Below are 18,566 nucleotides of genomic sequence, written 5' to 3' on the forward strand. Positions count from 1 at the left end.
AGAGTCATAAGAGCCTTCTAAAGGGCTTAGATCAATTCAAGATTCTAAACCTCTTAGAGTTTGCTGAATGGAGTTTTAGGTAAGAAGAAGCTGCCACACTCACACAGAGGTATAGGGAACCCATGGTGAGCCTATGCCATGGGGCTCCCAGCCCATGAGAACCTTATGCACCTTGCATGTCTCTTCAGTTCACCAGGCTACATTTTGTTTTTTCGCCTCATCCCAGCTCACCAGTATGGCGCTCTGCCAAAGTGCAGCAGCAACTCATTCAAAAGTCTCTATTTTTACAAATTAAATAAAAACACAATTAAATTTTAGTAGGTGCTAAAACTTGGTTTTGAAATTTTATTAAAAAAATATATTTGCAAACATATAAAATTTAGGATGAAAAACGCTCATTTTAAAACATGTAATAACTTAATATTTGCAAACATACACAGATGGTATAAAATCCATACCATTAAAAATGTTAATGATACAGTATTGCGCTCATGAAACAAAAACCTTGCTGTAATTCCAGAGCTTCTCATCCCCACGTTTCAGGGAGCTGAGAATTCGGGACAATGAAAGTCATGAGAGCCACATGGCCAAAGCAGTAATACAGAATAAAAAACCATTTAGAACACATATACTTTGAAGTGAATGGTATTGCATCTTAGCATTCTAAATGAAGATGTCAAATACAAAACCGAGGGAAAACATTGCACACATCTGCTGAACTTGCTGAAAAACGGGCTCCTCGAGGCCCTGGTCCACTGGGAAATATTCTCAAGCACAGCTGTAAAAAAGCCTGGTGGAAGCCGCTTGATTTTGCTCAGATCTTAACATTTCAGACACTTGAAAACACAGGGCACTATGGTTCCAGAAGGTACACTGAACACAACTGAAGAAAACCGAAGGGAGGCAAGAAAGAAACACGTGCTCCGCAGCAAATGTGCAGCCAGGATGCAGGACGCGCGCCCTGTGATACCTCAGTTCTCCTCACTCACACGGGCTGAGCCCACTCGTGCCTGTGCCACCTCTCATTCCTCTCAGAGTTACAGTATGATGGCTGATTTTGTTTTCTGAGCAGTTAGGCACCTTCATTTTCATGTTGCATTATTAGTAATACAATGGCAGTTAGGGCCTCTACTACCGAAATGAGAAAATTTCAAACTACATTCTTTGGGGGAGGAGAGTAATAAAGCTGCGTGGTTTAAAAATTTACCTAGTAGTGGATTTGATAGGGTTTATATAATTTCTACAAGAAAAAATAGGCCAGGAAAAGAATAAATGCTTGACATGCAAATTCTGGTCAGACGTATTCTAAACTAAGCCTGTGTATCCCCCTGTAGAGAGGGGCTCAGCTTGACTTGGGCCTTTTTTTTTTTGATATGGCGTCTCGCTCTGTCGCCTAGGCTGGAGTGCAGTGGTGCAATCTCAGCTCACTGCAACCTCCGCTTCCTGGGTTCAAGCGATTCTCCTGCCTTAGCCTCCTAAATAGCTGGGATTACAGGCGCGCGCCACTATGCCCAGCTAATTTTTGTATTTTTAGTAGAGAAGGTGTTTTACCATGTTGGTCAGGCTAGGACTTGGGTTCTTAATAAAATACCACTCTCTGTGATGGCTACACCTAAGCCTTTGAAGGTGAGCTCTGGACATACTACAGGTGGACAGCATGAAATGCTTCTCCCAACACTGAGAGTCACTTGAAAAACTTGAGTTCAAAGTCAAGCAGGCCAAATCTCACATCTCATGAATCCCAGGAGGTACACAAAGAAGAGGAGTTTCTGCCTTAAAGGAACAAGGCTGTCTGGGAGGTGTGAGAGTCCATTCAAAGACATCACATTAACTACAACAAAACGAAGAGCAGCACCACCCCCCAGTGGCGCCCCAGACACACCTTTCCTCCAAGCTCCAGGCTGCTCCTCTTGGAGCCTACACTTAGACCCTGGGGGTGGGGGTGGGCACACAAATGGACAGAGTGGTCTAAATGCAGGTGTCCTAGGGTTCTTCCAAATCTAGCCAGAAACATCTCCATCTCGGTGTCCATTTCAATTTAACTAAGGTTCCAGTAAAGACACTGCAGCAATGTAAACATGCAACCTAAGCTAGCATGAGGTTCTAGATAGTAAGCCTGAACTAGGAATAAGGCAACTGAACCGTGACTTTCCGGCCAGGGTCATCCAACTGCAATTATCCAGGCTTGGCCTGGCTTCTCTAGGGATTCATTCTGGCCTGAACTTCCTGGTAATCATGACATGAACTTCTGGCTTCTGAATTTTAAGTAAATGCTTTGAATATATAAATTTGGGAGGTGAAACAGGTTTACCCTTTTCAAGTCTCCATGACTTGGGCACTTAAGTTTACTTTCACACTAAGGAAGCCTTATCATAGATTCTCATTACTGTCTCTCATATCCATTCCTAGCATTAAAGGTGAAAATTAATATGATTACAGACTCTCTTTAGGATACTCTCTCTTAACTCTCTCATATTACATACTTAAAAGCATAATTTCAATTCAAGAATCCCTTGATTTGTCTGTTCACCAAAGCCCACTGAGACCACACCTGGGGTGCGATCACACCTCTTGGTGCGTCCACTTTATGGAAGTCACATGGCTCCCTAGACACCGGAGCCACCATCTCCCTGGTGTCAGCAACACTCTGTATCCTACTTTATAACTTTCTCATTCCCAGATGATGCATAAGCAATTCATTTTTGGTTGCTTAATTTACACACTATCTGTGAAAACAAACTATTCATAATTAAGCATGAAAACTTATAAGCTTCCCTGAATTCTGCGTAATTCACACATAATTAGGTAGACAGTGATAGAAGACACTAAAATGAGAAGCAGAAACCCTGTCCAGGAAGCATGTTTAGATCAACGGAAGCCAATCATTCTTTCTGCTAAAAACTAAGACCAAACTAAAACAAATACGTAATTCACAAGTAATTTTCTAAAATTTCAGCTAGAAAAAAATAATCTATGGACTTATGATTGAGTTACCATTAAAGCTTAAATGATTGTTCCCAAGGAACCATCATATCTGTCAGCATTATTCACAGCTAATCCTTATGCTAGCTGGTTGAGCCAATTGGGTTTTTACCCCATCATTAAATAGTGCTCAGAAAAGTAAGCAGTGCATCTTAATTGGTTAAATACTACAAAATGACCTGTATCATAGAAACGAAGACACTTTCATTCAAAGAATATCTTAAAATTACTATTGCTGAAATAAATCAAAATCTACATTAAAATCTTACTAAACACCATTACATGCCATAAAAGAATAAATAGAAATCATGGCAGATCAATAGCAGCATAACAAAGCATCTTTACATATTTTCACACTTTGGGCTGGGAAAGTACTCACAGCCTAGGAATACACTGGTAGAGTTCGGAATCACATTTTCTTTTAACTCCATAATTCTACAACAAAATAAGGGCAGTGTGAATAACAGCTCCCTTTTCTGCATAGCTTTAAAACTATTCTCAGTACACTCAAGGAAAGGAACCAGAATGGCGTCGTCAGATTGGTCCACTGGTCCTTTTGTCAAAGTGTTAAGGAAAACAACCAACAGTGACAGAAAAGGAAAATAAGGCTGTGCTTCACACACAAACTTAACATTTTCACGACCACTGGAGAGCTTAACTTAAAATGAAGATTTGATAGGATGTGGGCACTCCCAGCCCCAGCCTTTCCTTCAAAGGTGTGACATGCCTGCGTCCACACCACCAGAGCCTGACAGTGCCCTATTCAAATGGTAATGCTGCACTGGGAGCCTGCTGCGTGGCAGGACTGGGGCACTTAAAAACAAAACACTATTAAGAAATTTCACAACTTTTAAGGCCCAAATGGGGCGTTGATATAAAATATACTTCACTTGAGCAAATAATTCCTAATTTGCCAACCTAAATTCTGGTCCTAAAAACTTGAAGCTACTTTGCAGAGCTGCCTTCTACTCTGTTCAGAACTTGACTGTCAGCCCGATGCCCGTTTCTATGGGGTAGGTTGGGGGAAGGGGTGCTGGCCGGGCTGAACTTCTGTGAGGCTGGTGACTACTCCTCTGTAAGTCCTTGAAAGTAAAAGTCAGAATCAGATTCCTTATTCTACAGCCTTGCTCCTAACTGATGAAAACACCCACATAACTTAACACAATGATTTTTTTTTTTGTCAAAACAAAGGTCTGCTGGTGATGCTTCACAGTGAAACCTCCATTATCACTGAGAATGTCACTTGGAAAACATTCTTAAGAAATGAGTCTCTTTCTCATAGGCTCAATTTCAGGATTCTCAAACTCAAAGTTCTGCTCAGAAGTTTCCATGACGAAGCCTATTTGTCTCTGAGGTTGGTGCTCTGCCTTTAGACTCATTCGGCTCCAGTCATAGGTTGTGGTTGTCTTTGTTCTTGGTCAGCACCTGCAAGTAGACTTCATGAAGTGTACTGAGGAAGCTGGAATCATTCTGGAAGAGATGGAAAAGAATACGAATGTCACTTTTACCTCATCAGATTTTACTTCCTTGATAACAGCTTAGGAAAAAAACTGTATAAATGATTTGTATAACTGATAATCCCACCACCCAGAGAAAATCATGATCAGTATTTTGAGTTCATTGAGGTATTTCTCCACCAGGACTGTATGCTCAAAAAAAGAGAAACATGACTCCCAGCTAGTCTTTTGTTTATTTTGGCCCACCTCGGCCTCCCAAAGTGCTGGGATTACAAGCGTGAGTCACTTTGCCCGACCTTCAGCTAGTCTTTTGAATTTTGATTCTGTAGCAGGAATTTATAAAATTTCTTTCATTAAATAATGAAGAATCAAAGATAAAATTGGTATCCTACATACCTTTATTAGATGTATTAATGTATCCTGGAGCTGAGACTTGCTGAGAATAATGGAAGGCTTTCTCTGATTTTCTGGCGTTCCAACAGTTAGAGGAGAAGGGGAGCTTGCTTTCCTGTCCAGGTCTGAAGACCTTGTAACTGTCTGCTGGAAAACACTTGGGGCTAGCAGGACTGAAGACACTGCAGTGGTCGTTGCAGTAACCAGTGGGGCGCCTGCAACCTGGAGAGGAACAATGGTCATTTTGTACCAAAGTGCAGGAGCCAGTGGCCAGGCCCAGAATAGGGACCATGGGGAAACATGCATAAGCAGCAGAAGACTGGAGCACAGAGACAGACTATTTTGGGTTCAGGTAAACATTTAGTAGGAGCATTTGACCATTTGACATCTGGTTATAAACTTCCATTAGCTAAAGGATGATAAGCCCATTTATGTAAGAAAGTCCTAGAATCATTATGGGAAGCCTCGTCCAACCACGGAAATCTGCATTTTTTTTGGCAGGTTCTCATTCTGTCACCTATGTGGGAGTACAGTAGTGTGGTCACCACTCACTGCAGCTTCAACTTCCTGGGCTCAAGCAATCCTCCTGCCTTATTTTTTTTTTTATAGCGACAAGGTCTCACTACATTACCCAGGCTGATCTTGAACTCCTGGGCTTAAGTGATCTTCCCACCTTGGCCTCCCAAAGTGCTGGGATTACAGGTGAGAGTCACCACACCTGGCCTCTAAAAATCTGTATTTTAGTGTACGTAGTAGTAAATCATACTACAATAAAAAAGAAGTTAAAAATCCAGTTATGGCAGGGAACAGTGGCTCACACCTGTAATCCTAGCACTTTGGGAGGCCGAGGTGGGTGGATCACTTGAGGTCAGGAATTCGAGTGAGACCAGCTTGGTCAACATGGTGAAACCCCGTTTCTACTAAAAAGACAAAAATTTAGCTGAGCGTGGTGATGGGAGCCTGTAATTCCAGCTACTTGGGAGGCTGAGGCAGGAGAATTGCTTGAACCCAGGAAGTGGAGGGTGCAGTGAGCTGAGATAACACCATTGCACTCCAGCCTGGGCAACAGAGCAAGACTCCATTTCAAAAAAAACAAAAAAAAAGAAAACAAAATCCAATTATGTTTAATCTATTTTTTATACTGCTATAGGTATCAATAAGAAAATTTCTTAAAAATAAAGCTAACATCTACCTCTCTCCTCCATTTAGATGTGCTTCTAGGGTAATTCCAGCTAATTATCTGAATATATTAAACCAGTAATAATCAGTATTTTCAGTAATTCTCAGATTTGATATAATCAACAGAGATCTACATTTCTTTCTCTTATACACCACCTCCTCATTTACAGAGCACAGAGCTGGCCACAGTTTCAAGGGTGTGGTTTTTGGTGTCTGAGCTATTGACCTTTTATTTATTTGTTTTTGGTGCAAAAGCAGGCTGACAGCTCCTGCAGACAGATCACCATGCAGAAGGAAGACACACAGGAAAAGAGTCGTGTTTCTAAGACCACTCAGAAGCTGGCACGATTTTAAATTCCAAGGCTCAAGGAGAGGTACAAAGGCTCAAAGGAAAACAAGAATGACTTTAAGGAACTAAAAAAAAACCTGTGTGCAAGGCAAGGTTAGTGGGTGATAGAGAGTAAGGACAACAAACAATGAAGCAAGGGAGGACAAACGGGACAGAAGACACAGGCCCGGGAGGCTGTATTCTCAGAGCAATGGGAAGAGAGGACTGTACCAGGATAGTGGCTCTGCCATCTGGGACATCACAGCTCTTCCAGGAAGTCCTATTTAGAGAAGCCAGGCTACCACACTCTTAGCAGTCACCCATTCACAAATACTGAGTAAGGGCCCACCCTGCCCTCTACACACAAGTCAGGGAAGACATCCATGCAGATACCTTGAGATCCACAGAGGCCACGGCAATGGACTCCACCAGGACGGGGGTGGGAGAGGGCCTGGCCTAGGAGAGGCATCTAAGATGGGCTGGGCTCCATAGCTAACTTTTTTCACTAAGCTGACAACCTTTTACTTCACTTCCAGCAGAAGAACTTAAAAATATATAATGGGCCGGGCGCGGTGGCTCACGCCTATAATCCCAGCACTTTGGGAGGTTGAGGCGGGTGGATCACGAGGTCAAGAGATCAAGACCATCCTGGTCAACAAGGTGAAACCCCGTCTCTACTAAAAATACAAAAATTAGCTGGGCATGGTGGCGCATGCCTGTAGTCCCAGCTACTCCGGAGGCTGAGGCAGGAGAATTGCTTGAACCCAGGAGGCGGAGGTTGCGTGAGCCGAAATTGCGCCATTGCACTCCAGCCTGGGTAACAAGAGCGAAACTCTGTCTCAAAAAAAAAAAAAAAAAATATATATATATATATATAATGTGTTCTTCAGAAAAAAGGAGTCCTGATTGTTCACAGTCAGTTACAGTTCAAACTCCTTGTTCTACTCTTTCTACCTTCTCACTATGGCACCTGACTAGTCTTAAAAAAAAAAAAAAAGAAAAAGAAAAAGCAAGTCCTTACCGGGATGGCACTGGATAACACCTTAGGCTGGACAAATACTTCAGGATCCTGGTTCTGCTGCATAGACTGAGATGTTTAAGAAGAAAAGATAGACAGATATAAGTAAGTTTCTTTTGTATTTTTATTTTTTTGTGATGAAGTCCTGCTTTTGTTGCTCCAACTGGAGTGCAATGGTGCAATCTCAGCTCACTGCAAACTCTGCTTCCTGGGTTGAAGCCATTCTCTTGCCTCAGCCTCCTGAGTAGCTGGGATTACAGACAGGCATGCACCACCATGCCCAGCCAATTTTTGTATTTTTAGTAGAGATGGGGTTTCTCCATATTGGTCAGGTTGGTCTTGAACTTTTGACCTCAGGTGATCCACCTGCCTCGGCCTCCCACAGTGCTGGGATTACAGGCGTGAGCCACCACGCCCGGCCTAAGAAGTTTCAATTAAGAAGACTTCCTAGTCTTAACTGAAGCCTTTTCTAGTGGAAAATCTAGGTTAGTAACAGAAAATGGTTCAGATATTAACTAGTTCCTAGATTCCCAAGGGAAGAGGCTGACAGGAACTTCTAACTATGCAGCCAACAAAATTGCAAGAGAGCTCTGGGACAGCCTCTCTCCTCTTTAGCACCTGAGGGAAGGAGTGTGCAGAGCCTTTCAGGCATCTTTAAAGAAAAACCTGAGCCGGAGCGGTGGCTCACGCCTGTAATCTCAGCTATTGAGGAGGCTGAGGCAGGAGAATCACTTGAACCCTGGAGGCAGAGGTTGCAGTGAGCCAAGATTGTGTCACCACACTCCAGCCTGGGTGATAGAGTGAGACTCTGTCTCAAAAAAGTAAAAGTAAAACCTAAAACCTGTATCTCTTATAAAAGCCAGGGACAGCCCAGTAATATACATAATTTTTAATTTTTGTGGGTATATTAGATAGGTGTATATACTTATGAGGTATATGAAATGTTTTGATATAGGCATGCAATGCATACTAATCATGGAAAATGGGGTATCCATCCCCTCATGCATTTTTTGTTACAATCTAATTATACTTTTTTCATTATTTTAAAATGTACAATTAAATTATTATTGACTATAGTCACCCTGTGGTGTTACTAAATACTAGGCCTTATTCTTTTTTTTTTTTTTTTTTGGTATGCATTAACCATCCCTACCTCCTCCCACCTTCCCACCACCCTTCCCAGCCTCTGGTAACCATCCTTCTTCTACTCTCTATTTCCATGAGTTCAAATAAAGTGAGAACGTATGATATTTGTCCTTCAGCCTGGGCATATTTTTGCTGCTGAGTCTGTAGAGATGAGAGATCCAGGCAGCATGACACTTCTTGATAAGGCAATGTGAAAAAAGTAGCTTTATTTGAACTCATACTGCCAAGTCTAGGACGCTCTTATGGGACCTCTAGGTTACTTGGCACAAGGTAGGCGCTCCAGGAAAGTACAGTGGGAGCTGGGAAGGGAGCTAAGTTTTGGGATAATTTGGTCATGAGTCAAATGAGGACTCCTGGAACTGTTGCACAAAAGCAAAACATATAACCCCAGCTAAAATGCATATCCAGATACGAAACTATGTTACTTGGTTGTTCATGATAGGGCTTCTTACCTCACCTGTCTCCTAGCCACTGACATACTTTAAAGAGACAACTCTTTAAAATTGTCAGTGTCATGACAGTTAAAACCAAGGTCTTTGTAGTTTCATCCCATCCAATTAGTTACCCAACCTACCCACCCCACCCTCCTGCCATTACCTGAAGGGGAGCAAGCACCATGTTGCTCAGAGAGGCTGGGGCCGCTGCTCTCGCTGCTGCTGCCTTAGAGGGGGGCTCTATGAAGCTCTCAGGTGTGGCCAGCTGACCAGCTACCGGAGAAAAACTGGCTACCATTGCACCTTTCCCAAGTGGTTGTGTCTGTATTTGGTCATGCTGTGGGGTCAACCTGAGTTTCTGGAGAAGATCAACGCTTGGGAGGGATGTGCCAGCTGTGTTTGTCACGTTTAATGGGGCCCTGAAGGGGCTCTGGTTGGCAATCAGACTGGCATGGCTTAGCTCAGGGACTGGCTGGTTCAGGAGTGGAGACCTCTGTCTAGGCGTGGTCTTCACTGCCTGCATCATGCTGCTGTTTCGAGGTAAGCTGGGGGGAACCTGTGTAGTAGGAGCTTCAGCTGGCAGAGTGGGACTGAGAACGGGGCTCAACGGGATTGTGTAGCTTGGGGCATGCTTTTCATTGGACTGTGTGATGGAGGCTGGAGTGATTAGCACCGGGGTGGTGATTTCAGGCTGGACTGAGTGGTGGGCAGAAGGGACACCCAGGGTTTCTGATTGAGGGGTTCCTCCTGACTGCTCAAAGGGAAATGGTAGAAATGAACTGGGCTCTTTCTGGGAGGCATCTCCTGGCAACCTCTCCACTTCTTCTGAATCCAGACCCACAATTGCTGGCTGTTCCTTTGGCAAAGAGGTTCCAAATAACTCTTCTACTGTCAGATGCTTGTGTCCAGATGGAGCAGACTGAAAAACAAATCAAACCACCCAGTGAAAAGAGGTCTCTCATACATCAGCATAACTGAACTTCTTTTCCAGAAACCAAAAGATTTTGCAGAATCAAGGATGGATGGAGTATAAAAGTAAGGAATGGAAAAAAAAAAAAGATGTACTAAGGATTAAGGCCCAGGTTCATCTAGTGTCTCCAGAGTGGTGGATGGAAATTTGCATTAGTAATATAATTCAAATTTTTAGGGTCTCTGGGTAGCAGCATCAAAATTCACCATTCCTTCTCTTGGCAAAGCTAATTGTGCCCAATTGCCTCATGTCAGCAACACACATAGGGAAATGACACTAGAGGAGACACAGGGACCAAATGCTGATGAGGCGATTCTACGTTTACTTTCACTGTTCTTTGGACCTCAGAGACTGGGTCCCAAATATCAGAAAATAAATCTAACCATTTAATAGTGGGCCATTCTCCACTCCTTATTCCCTAGTCACATAATTCTTAAGAAAAAGCAAAGCATTTAAGCCTGACGATTTAAAATTTATATTTATTTTAGTAAGTTGGTTTACTGACACCATTACAACCATTCAAAGGAAAAATACTCATGCTTTCCTGTACTGCCATAGTCAGTAACCTTTATTTCCTGAGAACCAATAGGGTGTCAGGTCCTGCTCTAACCCAGGCCCACAGGATGAACCAAGAGAGTAACAACAGTTCTCACAGAGCTTACATTTTCGTGGGAGACATACCAAAGCACTTTAAAAACACAGGCAGCCTCAAATTTTTATTCCTAAAATGAGTGAATTACTTAGTTGTTTAGATCTGTCTATAGTGAAAAAATTAGTTCACTGAAACAGATGATTTTCAAGGCCTCAGAAAGTCTGTAAGGCCTCAAAGTCCACCACAAATTAGTATAATATTGATAGGACTAAGGTATGATCACATTTCTACAGGAAAACAAACCCAGTGTTGTCTAGGCAAATGTTTGCTTCATCCATTTGACAAAAATTCTTGAATTTATCAGGTGCCAGGCATTGTGCTGTGACTGTGATGTGGAAAAAGCAGCCAGGATAACTGGTGATAAGGCCCCCGCAGGGCAGAGCTGCAGGGCTCGGCAGGACTGAAGGCGCTGGGAAAAAGACTGAGCGGGAAGGGATAAGGCCAGCTGGCTGGGAGCACAGTCACTGAGACAGCTACACATGCTTCAGCACAGCTGGGTCAGAGGCTGGGTAGGAGGGTGATGGGGAAAGGGAGAAGCAGTGGGCAGACTGCAGAGTGTCCGAGACACATCAGAGGATCTGGACTTTATCCACAGGGCAATGGGGACATGTTCAGAGAATGAGCCATCAAGCTTTACATTTTAGGATGTGCACTTGGTCGGCCACATAAAGGACAAATTGGAGGGGTGAGACTGAGGAGAGTCTAAGATACTGGCAGAGAAGAGGATGAGAACTGGAGTTGGAATAAAAGGAGTTGGTGGCTGGCCAGGTAGGAGCATGGAGCCGAGAGGACACCCTGCTATCTGGGTATTGGGTGGTGGTGCCACTGCGTGGGCAGGCAGCCCTGGAAAAGCCCCTAGGTTGAGGGAGAGGGGGACGCTCAAGTTAGTTGTGAACATGTCTGGAGGTCTCTGTGGGACATCCAGAACACGGAGGTACTGACTCAGAACACAAAATGGTAATGTTATTTTGTGTTCTTAAAACACAAAAATGATAATACAAGTCAAGGGAGCAAAGGCATCCCCTCAGGATGCTGCAGTGACAGAGCTGTGATGTCTTATTAAATGCCCAGATTCAGGGCCTGGCTCTGTTCCTTTCTAGCTGTGTGGACTGAGGAGTGCTGTCCTCTCTGAGTCTCAGGCCTCTATAAAGTAGGGAGGGCTGGTGGGAGGCTGAAATGTATGGAACCCAGCACACAGGAAGTGCGTGTTTAATGTCAGCACTCCTAACAATAACATGGAAAGCAAGTTTGCCAAGGCAGGGGCTCTCTTTCTCGTGTATTCCCCAATCCTTACCTTTCTTGCTCCTGGACTTGCCTACCCGAGCGATGGCACCGCCACCCAGGACCACAGATCCAATCAGTACATAGCAGACACTCCATAGTGCTCTCTTCCAAAGCTCTCTTGGGGAGTAGGGGGAGGTCAGTATAAGGAGAGAGGAAGCTTAAGGGGCAGGTGCAAGAGATCTTGTGTCAGGAGGGATCATGTCAGACAACAAGAAAAAAGAGGGCCAGCGGCGATGAGCATGCAGGCAAGTCTGCATGTGAAGGACAGAAGTTAAGGAAGTGCCATTCTGTCTTCTCTCCTTGGTATGAGAACAGCATCACCTGCTAGGTAAGAGGGACAGGCAGGTCTGAAAAAATTCAGTCAGTAAAAAGTAACTCTTGTGGAGGAAGAGGCAAGAACCTCCCATAGTTGTAAAAAGTTGTAGCTTCATATCAAACCATTTTGCCTTAGAAAATGTTAAATAAAGAGATTCTACTAATGTCAGAATCTCACTTCAAATATAAGGCAGCATCAATATCTGTGGATACAAAAAAATGCTAAAGATCTTATATGGTTCAATTTCTTCATATTTTTACTTCTGAAAAGAACTGTAGAATTTAGGGTCTGAAATCAAAAATACCTCAGCTGTTAACTGGGAAAATTATATAATCTTTCTTTTTCTTTCTGTTTTTCTGAGACAGGGTCTCACTGTCAGTAAGGCTGGAGTGTAATAGTGTGATCAGAGCTCACTGCAGCCTGGACCTCCCGGACTCAAGCAATCCTTTCACGTAGCTGGGACCACAGGTGCATGCCACCATACTTGGTTTATTTTTTAATTTTTTGTAGTGAGCCATTGAGCCTAGCATAATCTTTCGAATCTAGTTCCTTATCTGAAAAGTGTGGACATTGTGGCAATGATCTTAGAACACTGTTGTGAAAATTAAATTCTCAGTATCATGTCTGGTGCCCAAAAAGCATTCAATAAATTGAAGTTGGCTTAAACTATAATCACATAAATACCATGTGATCTTTTTTTTTTGTTGTTTGTTTTTTGAGATGGAGTCTTGCCCTATCGCCCAGGCTGAAATGCAGTGGCATGATCGCAGCTCACTGCAACCTCTGCCTCCCAGGTTCAAGTGATTCTCATGCCTCAGCCTCTCAAGTAGCTGGGATTACAGGTGTGTGCCACTATGGTCAGCTAATTTTTATATTTTTAGTAGAGACGGGGTTTCACCATATTGCCCAGGCTGGTCTCAAACTTCTGACCTCAGGTAATCTGCACGCCTTGGCCTCCCAAAGTACTGGGATTACAGGGGTGAGCCACCACACCCAGCCCACCATGTGGTCTTAATAGCAAGCATGGAGTGCCAAACAAAAGTTCATCAAATGCTTCTGGAATATCATATCCCCATAATGCAAGAGAACAACAACAACATGCCTGGTAAGATAACCAAGGCTAGGCTACTATAAACCTCCTGGTCACTCCAGATGCAAAGAATCATCAGGGACACAGCTGTTCGTTTAAAACTCCTTGGCAACATTTCAAACCCACTCAACGAAAGTCAAAATAGACAACAAATTCTGTAATACGCAGCACAATGATGTGCTGTACAGGTCTGTAGCCTAGGAGCCACGGGCTATGCCATCGAGCCTAGGTGTTAGTAGGCAATGCCGTCTAGGTTTGTGATACTACAAGTACACTCTATGATGTTCGGAGAATGAAATCGCCTAACGACACATTTCTCAGAACGTATTTTCCCATTGTTAAGTGACATACAACTGTACCTAACTGACTGAATTTGTCATAGGAGTCTGGGTGAGCAGAACATTCCTCCTCACACAAATCCCCAGAAGCTTCACTGTCTCTGCATTCTTTTCTTTTTCTTTTTCTTTTTAAAGACGAGGTTTCACCATGTTGGTCATTCTGTTCTTGAACTCCTGACTTCAGGTGATCTACCCTCCTCGGCCTCCCAAAGTGCTGGGATTACAGGCGTGAGCCACCGCGCCCGGCTTCTTTTCTGTTTCTGATAAGAAAAATTGGTTGCCCTCCTCTAGTACCTGTTTATTTATTATTTATTCATGAATTAACCTTCCAGCATCCACAGAAAAGGTAAAATGTTATTCTTTCCTCATGCTTGAATATGCTTAAAGTCTGGATTCTGAGCCGGATATGGTGGCTCATGCCTGTAATCCCAGCACTTTGGGAGGCTGAGGTGGGCAGACCACCTGAAGTCAGGAGTTCGTGAACAGCATGATCAACATGGAGAAACCCCATCTCTACTAAAAATACAAAATTAGCCAGGCATGATGGAGTATGCCTGTAATCCTAGCTACCTGGGAGGCTGAGATGGGAGAATCGCTTGAACCTGGGAGGTGGAGGTTGTGGTGAGCTGGAAAACAAAAAAAAAGTCTGGATTCTGAGTTTTTAATACTTCACATAGTTCACATAGATCGTGTTAGTCTGACCATTTTAGCTTGGGAAATGGGATTCAGTGAGCAACAGCATGTATGGCATAGGATAAAATTCTTATATACAGCATCAGGTTCATTCCTCATCCCACAGAAAATTGATGTTAGAGAATTTCACATTTCTGTTTGGAGCTAGTGGTCACTGCAGTGGGCACACTATAAGGCAAACATTATTCTTGAATACAGGAAGCAAACAAAACCACACTAGAGAAACAGTCCCAAGGAAAGTTTAGTAAGTGAATTACGCAACTGAAATGGAATGTAATACTATTAAGGATTGATAGAAAGAATACAAACAAACAAAAAACAAAAAGAAAAAAAACAAAAAAAACAACAAAAAAGGATTGATAGGAGTACTCGCTCCTCAGCACTAGATGGCAGCGTTACTAAACAAATGTAGTATCTGTGTGTGGGGGCTGATTATAAATTTAAGCTAATTTTAGTCAATCACATAGCTTCCGACAATATCCAGATCTCAGTATTTCACAAAATTTTGTCACTATAACCTAAAAAGTGGAGGCTCCCCACCCCCCTGAGATGGAGTCTTGCTCTGTCACACAGGCTGGAGTGGCACAATCTTGGCTCACTGCAACCTCTGCCTCCTGGGTTCAAGCTATTCTCCTGCCTCAGCCTCCTCAGTAGCTGTGATTACAGGCATGTGCCACCATACTCGGCTAATTTTTGTATTTTTAGTAGAGACGGGGTTTCACCATGTTGGCTAGGTTGGTCTCAAATTTCTGGCCTCAAGCAATCCACCTGCCTCTACTTCCCAAAGTCCTAGGATTACAACCGAGTCACTGTGCCTGACCTTACAATTCCTAAGGCATTTTTCTCTGGTCCATTTGTTTCTTAGGGTCTTACAATAACTCTGGGTTAGGTGGTACAAGATTCCTTAACCTCATGATTCACAAAAGGAAGGCGAAGTGACTCATGATTTATAAAGGGGAAGTAGAAAGTCCACTGCACACTCCTGATGACAATCCTAAATCCAGATACAGTAAAAACGGGGCACAGGAAGGTAGAATACAAAATTTGGTTTAAATTAATTATCATCTAAATATCTAAAAACATTATGGATACATTGCTGATGTGAATGTAAGATTGTACAGACTTCCTAGAAAACAGTTTGGTGGGTTTTTTTTTGAGATGCAGTTTCACTTGTTGCCCAGGCTACAGTGAAATGGCATGATCTTGGCTCACTGACATCTTTGCCTCCTGGGTTGAAGCGATTCTCATGCCTCAGTCTACTTAGTAACAGGTGCTACCACTATCATGCCCGTCTAATTTTTGTATTTTTAGTAGAGATGGGGTTTCACCATGTTGGTCAGCCTGGTCTTGAACTCCTGACCTCAGGTGATCCACCTGCCTCAGCCTCCCAAGGCAGTTTCTTATTAAACTAAAACACATAATATCAAATGACCTGACATTTGCATTCCTGGGCATTTATACCAGAGAAATGAAAATTTATGTTCACACAAAAAACCTATATATAAATGTTTACAGGAGCTTTATTTGTAATAACCCCAAACTGAAAACAATCTAAATATTCTTCAACAGGTGAGTGGTCAAAACAGTTAAACAAATTTTGGTACTTCTATATCACGTAATACTCTCAGTAATAAAAGGGAACAAACTTGATACATGTAACTTCAGTGAAATGTTTAGGAATTACACTGAGTGAAGAAAGACAATCTCAAGAGGTTATACGTAAGATTCCATTTATATCACATTCTTTTTTTTTTTCTTTTTCTTTTTTTCTTTTCTTTTCTTTTTTATAAAGATGGGGTTTTACCATGACGGCCAGGCTGGTCTTGAACTCCTGACCTCAGGTGATCCACCCACCTTGGCCTCCCAAAGTGCTAGGACTAACAGGCGTGAGCCACTGCGCCCGGCCATTTATATCATATTCTTAAAATGACATTATAGAACTGGAAAATAGATTAATAGTTGCCAGGGCTAAACAATGGCAGGGTCAGGGAGGCAGAGGCAGAAGAGGGTATGACAGGGAAGTCAATGTGTTCATGAAAGGGCAACAAAAAACATCCTTGTGGTGATGAAAATATTTAGCATCTTGACTGTGGTAGTGGATATATAAAGCTATACATGAGATAAAACTGCACAGAACTGAATATACACACAAATAACAAAGGAAATCTGAACGAGATGTGTGGATTGTGTCAATATCCTGGCTGTGATAGCATACTATATTTTGCAAAATGTTATCAATGGGAAAATGGGTAATGGGTACATAGAATCTCTCTGCATTATTTCTTACAACTGCATATAAATTTGTAATTATTTCAAAACAAAAAGTCTACTTAAAAAACTATGGATTTTACTTGATATCTGTTCTTTTATCAGACTATCAGTTACAAATATTTACAGTGCTACATGCTAAGGATACAGCAATGAATAAGGCTCATAAAACTGCCCTTCTTTCCTGTAAGAGATAGCTTAAAACCAAAACAAAATAAAAAACCAAATCTACTTTACAAGGAAGTTATATTTTGGGGGGCAGGAGATAGACAAAGAAGAAGAACAGAAACCATGTTAGCTGGTTAGAAACCTTATTGAGAAAATAAGTACAACAAGATGAAGGTGAGAGAGGGTTGTTTTATTTTATTTTATTTATTTATTTATTTTTGAGCCAGAGTCTGGCTCTGTCGCCCAGGCTGGAGTGCAATGGCGCAATCACAGCTCACTGCAACTTCCACCTCCTGGGTTCAAGTGAGTCTCCTGCCTCAGTCTCCCAAATAGTTGGGATTACTGGTGCCTACCACTATGCCCGGCTAATTTTGTATTTTTTAGTAGAGACAGCGTTTCGACATGTTGGCCAGGCTGGTCTTGAACTCCTGACCTCAGGTGATTCACCGCCTTGGCCTCCTGAAGTGCTGGGATTACAGGCGTGAGAAGTACTGTGCCCGGCTGTTTTATTTTTAAATTAAATTAAATTAACTTTTTGAGATAGGGCCTTGCTTTGTTACCCAGGCTGGAGTGCAGTGGTGTGATCATCGTTCACTGCAATCTCAAACCTCCTGGGCTCAAGCAAGACTCCTACCTCAGCCTCCCAATTAACTGGGACCACAGGTGCATGACACCATGTCTGGCCAATTTTAAAATTTTTTCTAGAGAAGGGGTGGGTCTCACTATGGCCTTGGCCTTCCAAAGTGCTGAGATTACAGGCGTGAGCCACTGTGCCTGGCCAAGGGTTGTTACTTTCTTTTTCTTCCTTGGAGTTTTGCTCTGTCTCCCAGACTGGAGTGCACTGGTGCAATCTCGGCTCACTGCAACCTCTGCCTCCTGGGTTCAAGTCATTCTGGTGCCTCAGCCTCCTGAGTAGCTGCAATTACAGGCACAGGCCACCACACCCAGCTGATTTTTGTATTTTTCCAAAGTGCTGGCATTATAGGTGTGAGCCACTGTGTCTGGCCAAGGGTTATTTTAAATAGGGTAGAGTCAGAGAAGGCCTGACTTACGGAGGACATATGACACTTGAAGGAGGAAAGGGAGCAAATCCTATCAGGGAGGAAAGTATTACAGGCCAAGGGAACAACAAGTGTAAAGGCCTGTCCCGAGGCAGGAACGTATCTGGCACATTTGGGGAAAGGCAAGACAGTCAATGGGCCTGGGGCCAGGTGAGCAATGCAGAGTGACACATGAGGCCTGGGGTAGAGGGGCCAGATAAGGTAGGGCCTCATGGGCCAATGTCATGATCCTGGATATTATTTGAGTGAGCTGGAACACTGCTGGAGAGTTTTAAGCAGAGGAATGTCATGATCTAATTTATGTTGTGCAAGGATTACTCTGGCTGTTGGGTTAAGAATAGGTAAGAAGCAACCAGGGGGGAAAAGATGGGAAACTAGATAGGAGGCTACTGCAAAATCCAGATGAAAGACAGTTACTCGGATCCTAATGACCCAGGAAGATGTCATTATGTTGCTGCACATATGAACCTTGACACAGGTGACAAATCAAACTTGCACTGCATTAGAACCCTTACTGAATGTTACTCTTTGTTACTTAAGACAAAGCTAGAGCTTTAGCTGTACAAACCTTATCTTGTGACCCAGAGGGCGTCTCTTCTAGAGTCTCAGTGCTTCCCAGATTGGAGAGATGAGTGCTTGGCTGTAACCCAGGGCTGGAGATATTTGAGTCGCCCATCTGATTCTTCAAAAAGTTAAAAGAAAAAATAAATCATGTGAAAAAAATTTGCTATTATTTGGCTCACAAAACAGCATTTAAGGTTATCAGAAATGTTATTTTTTTAAAAAAGC

General features: G+C 42.9%; 1 protein-coding gene across 1 annotated transcript in view; it reads right to left on the minus strand.

The window, feature by feature from the left end:
* Positions 1–331: 331 nt before the first annotated feature.
* The window catches only part of DCP1A (decapping mRNA 1A), a 50,614-nt gene continuing 32,379 nt past the window's right edge, over positions 332–18,566 (minus strand). Inside the window, exons 6-10 of the mRNA XM_021671642.2 lie at positions 18,346–18,459; positions 9,101–9,856; positions 7,361–7,426; positions 4,836–5,054; positions 332–4,452 (exon numbers count right to left, since the gene is read on the minus strand). Coding sequence (XP_021527317.1) covers positions 4,372–4,452; positions 4,836–5,054; positions 7,361–7,426; positions 9,101–9,856; positions 18,346–18,459 — 1,236 coding nt within the window. The 3' untranslated portion in view covers positions 332–4,371. The remainder of the gene's footprint in view (positions 4,453–4,835; positions 5,055–7,360; positions 7,427–9,100; positions 9,857–18,345; positions 18,460–18,566) is intronic.

This window comes from Aotus nancymaae, unplaced genomic scaffold (assembly GCF_030222135.1).
Source record: "Aotus nancymaae isolate 86718 unplaced genomic scaffold, 86718_ANA_hifiasm-v0.15.2.pri h1tg000067l, whole genome shotgun sequence".
In the NCBI taxonomy this organism is placed as follows: domain Eukaryota; kingdom Metazoa; phylum Chordata; class Mammalia; order Primates; family Aotidae; genus Aotus; species Aotus nancymaae.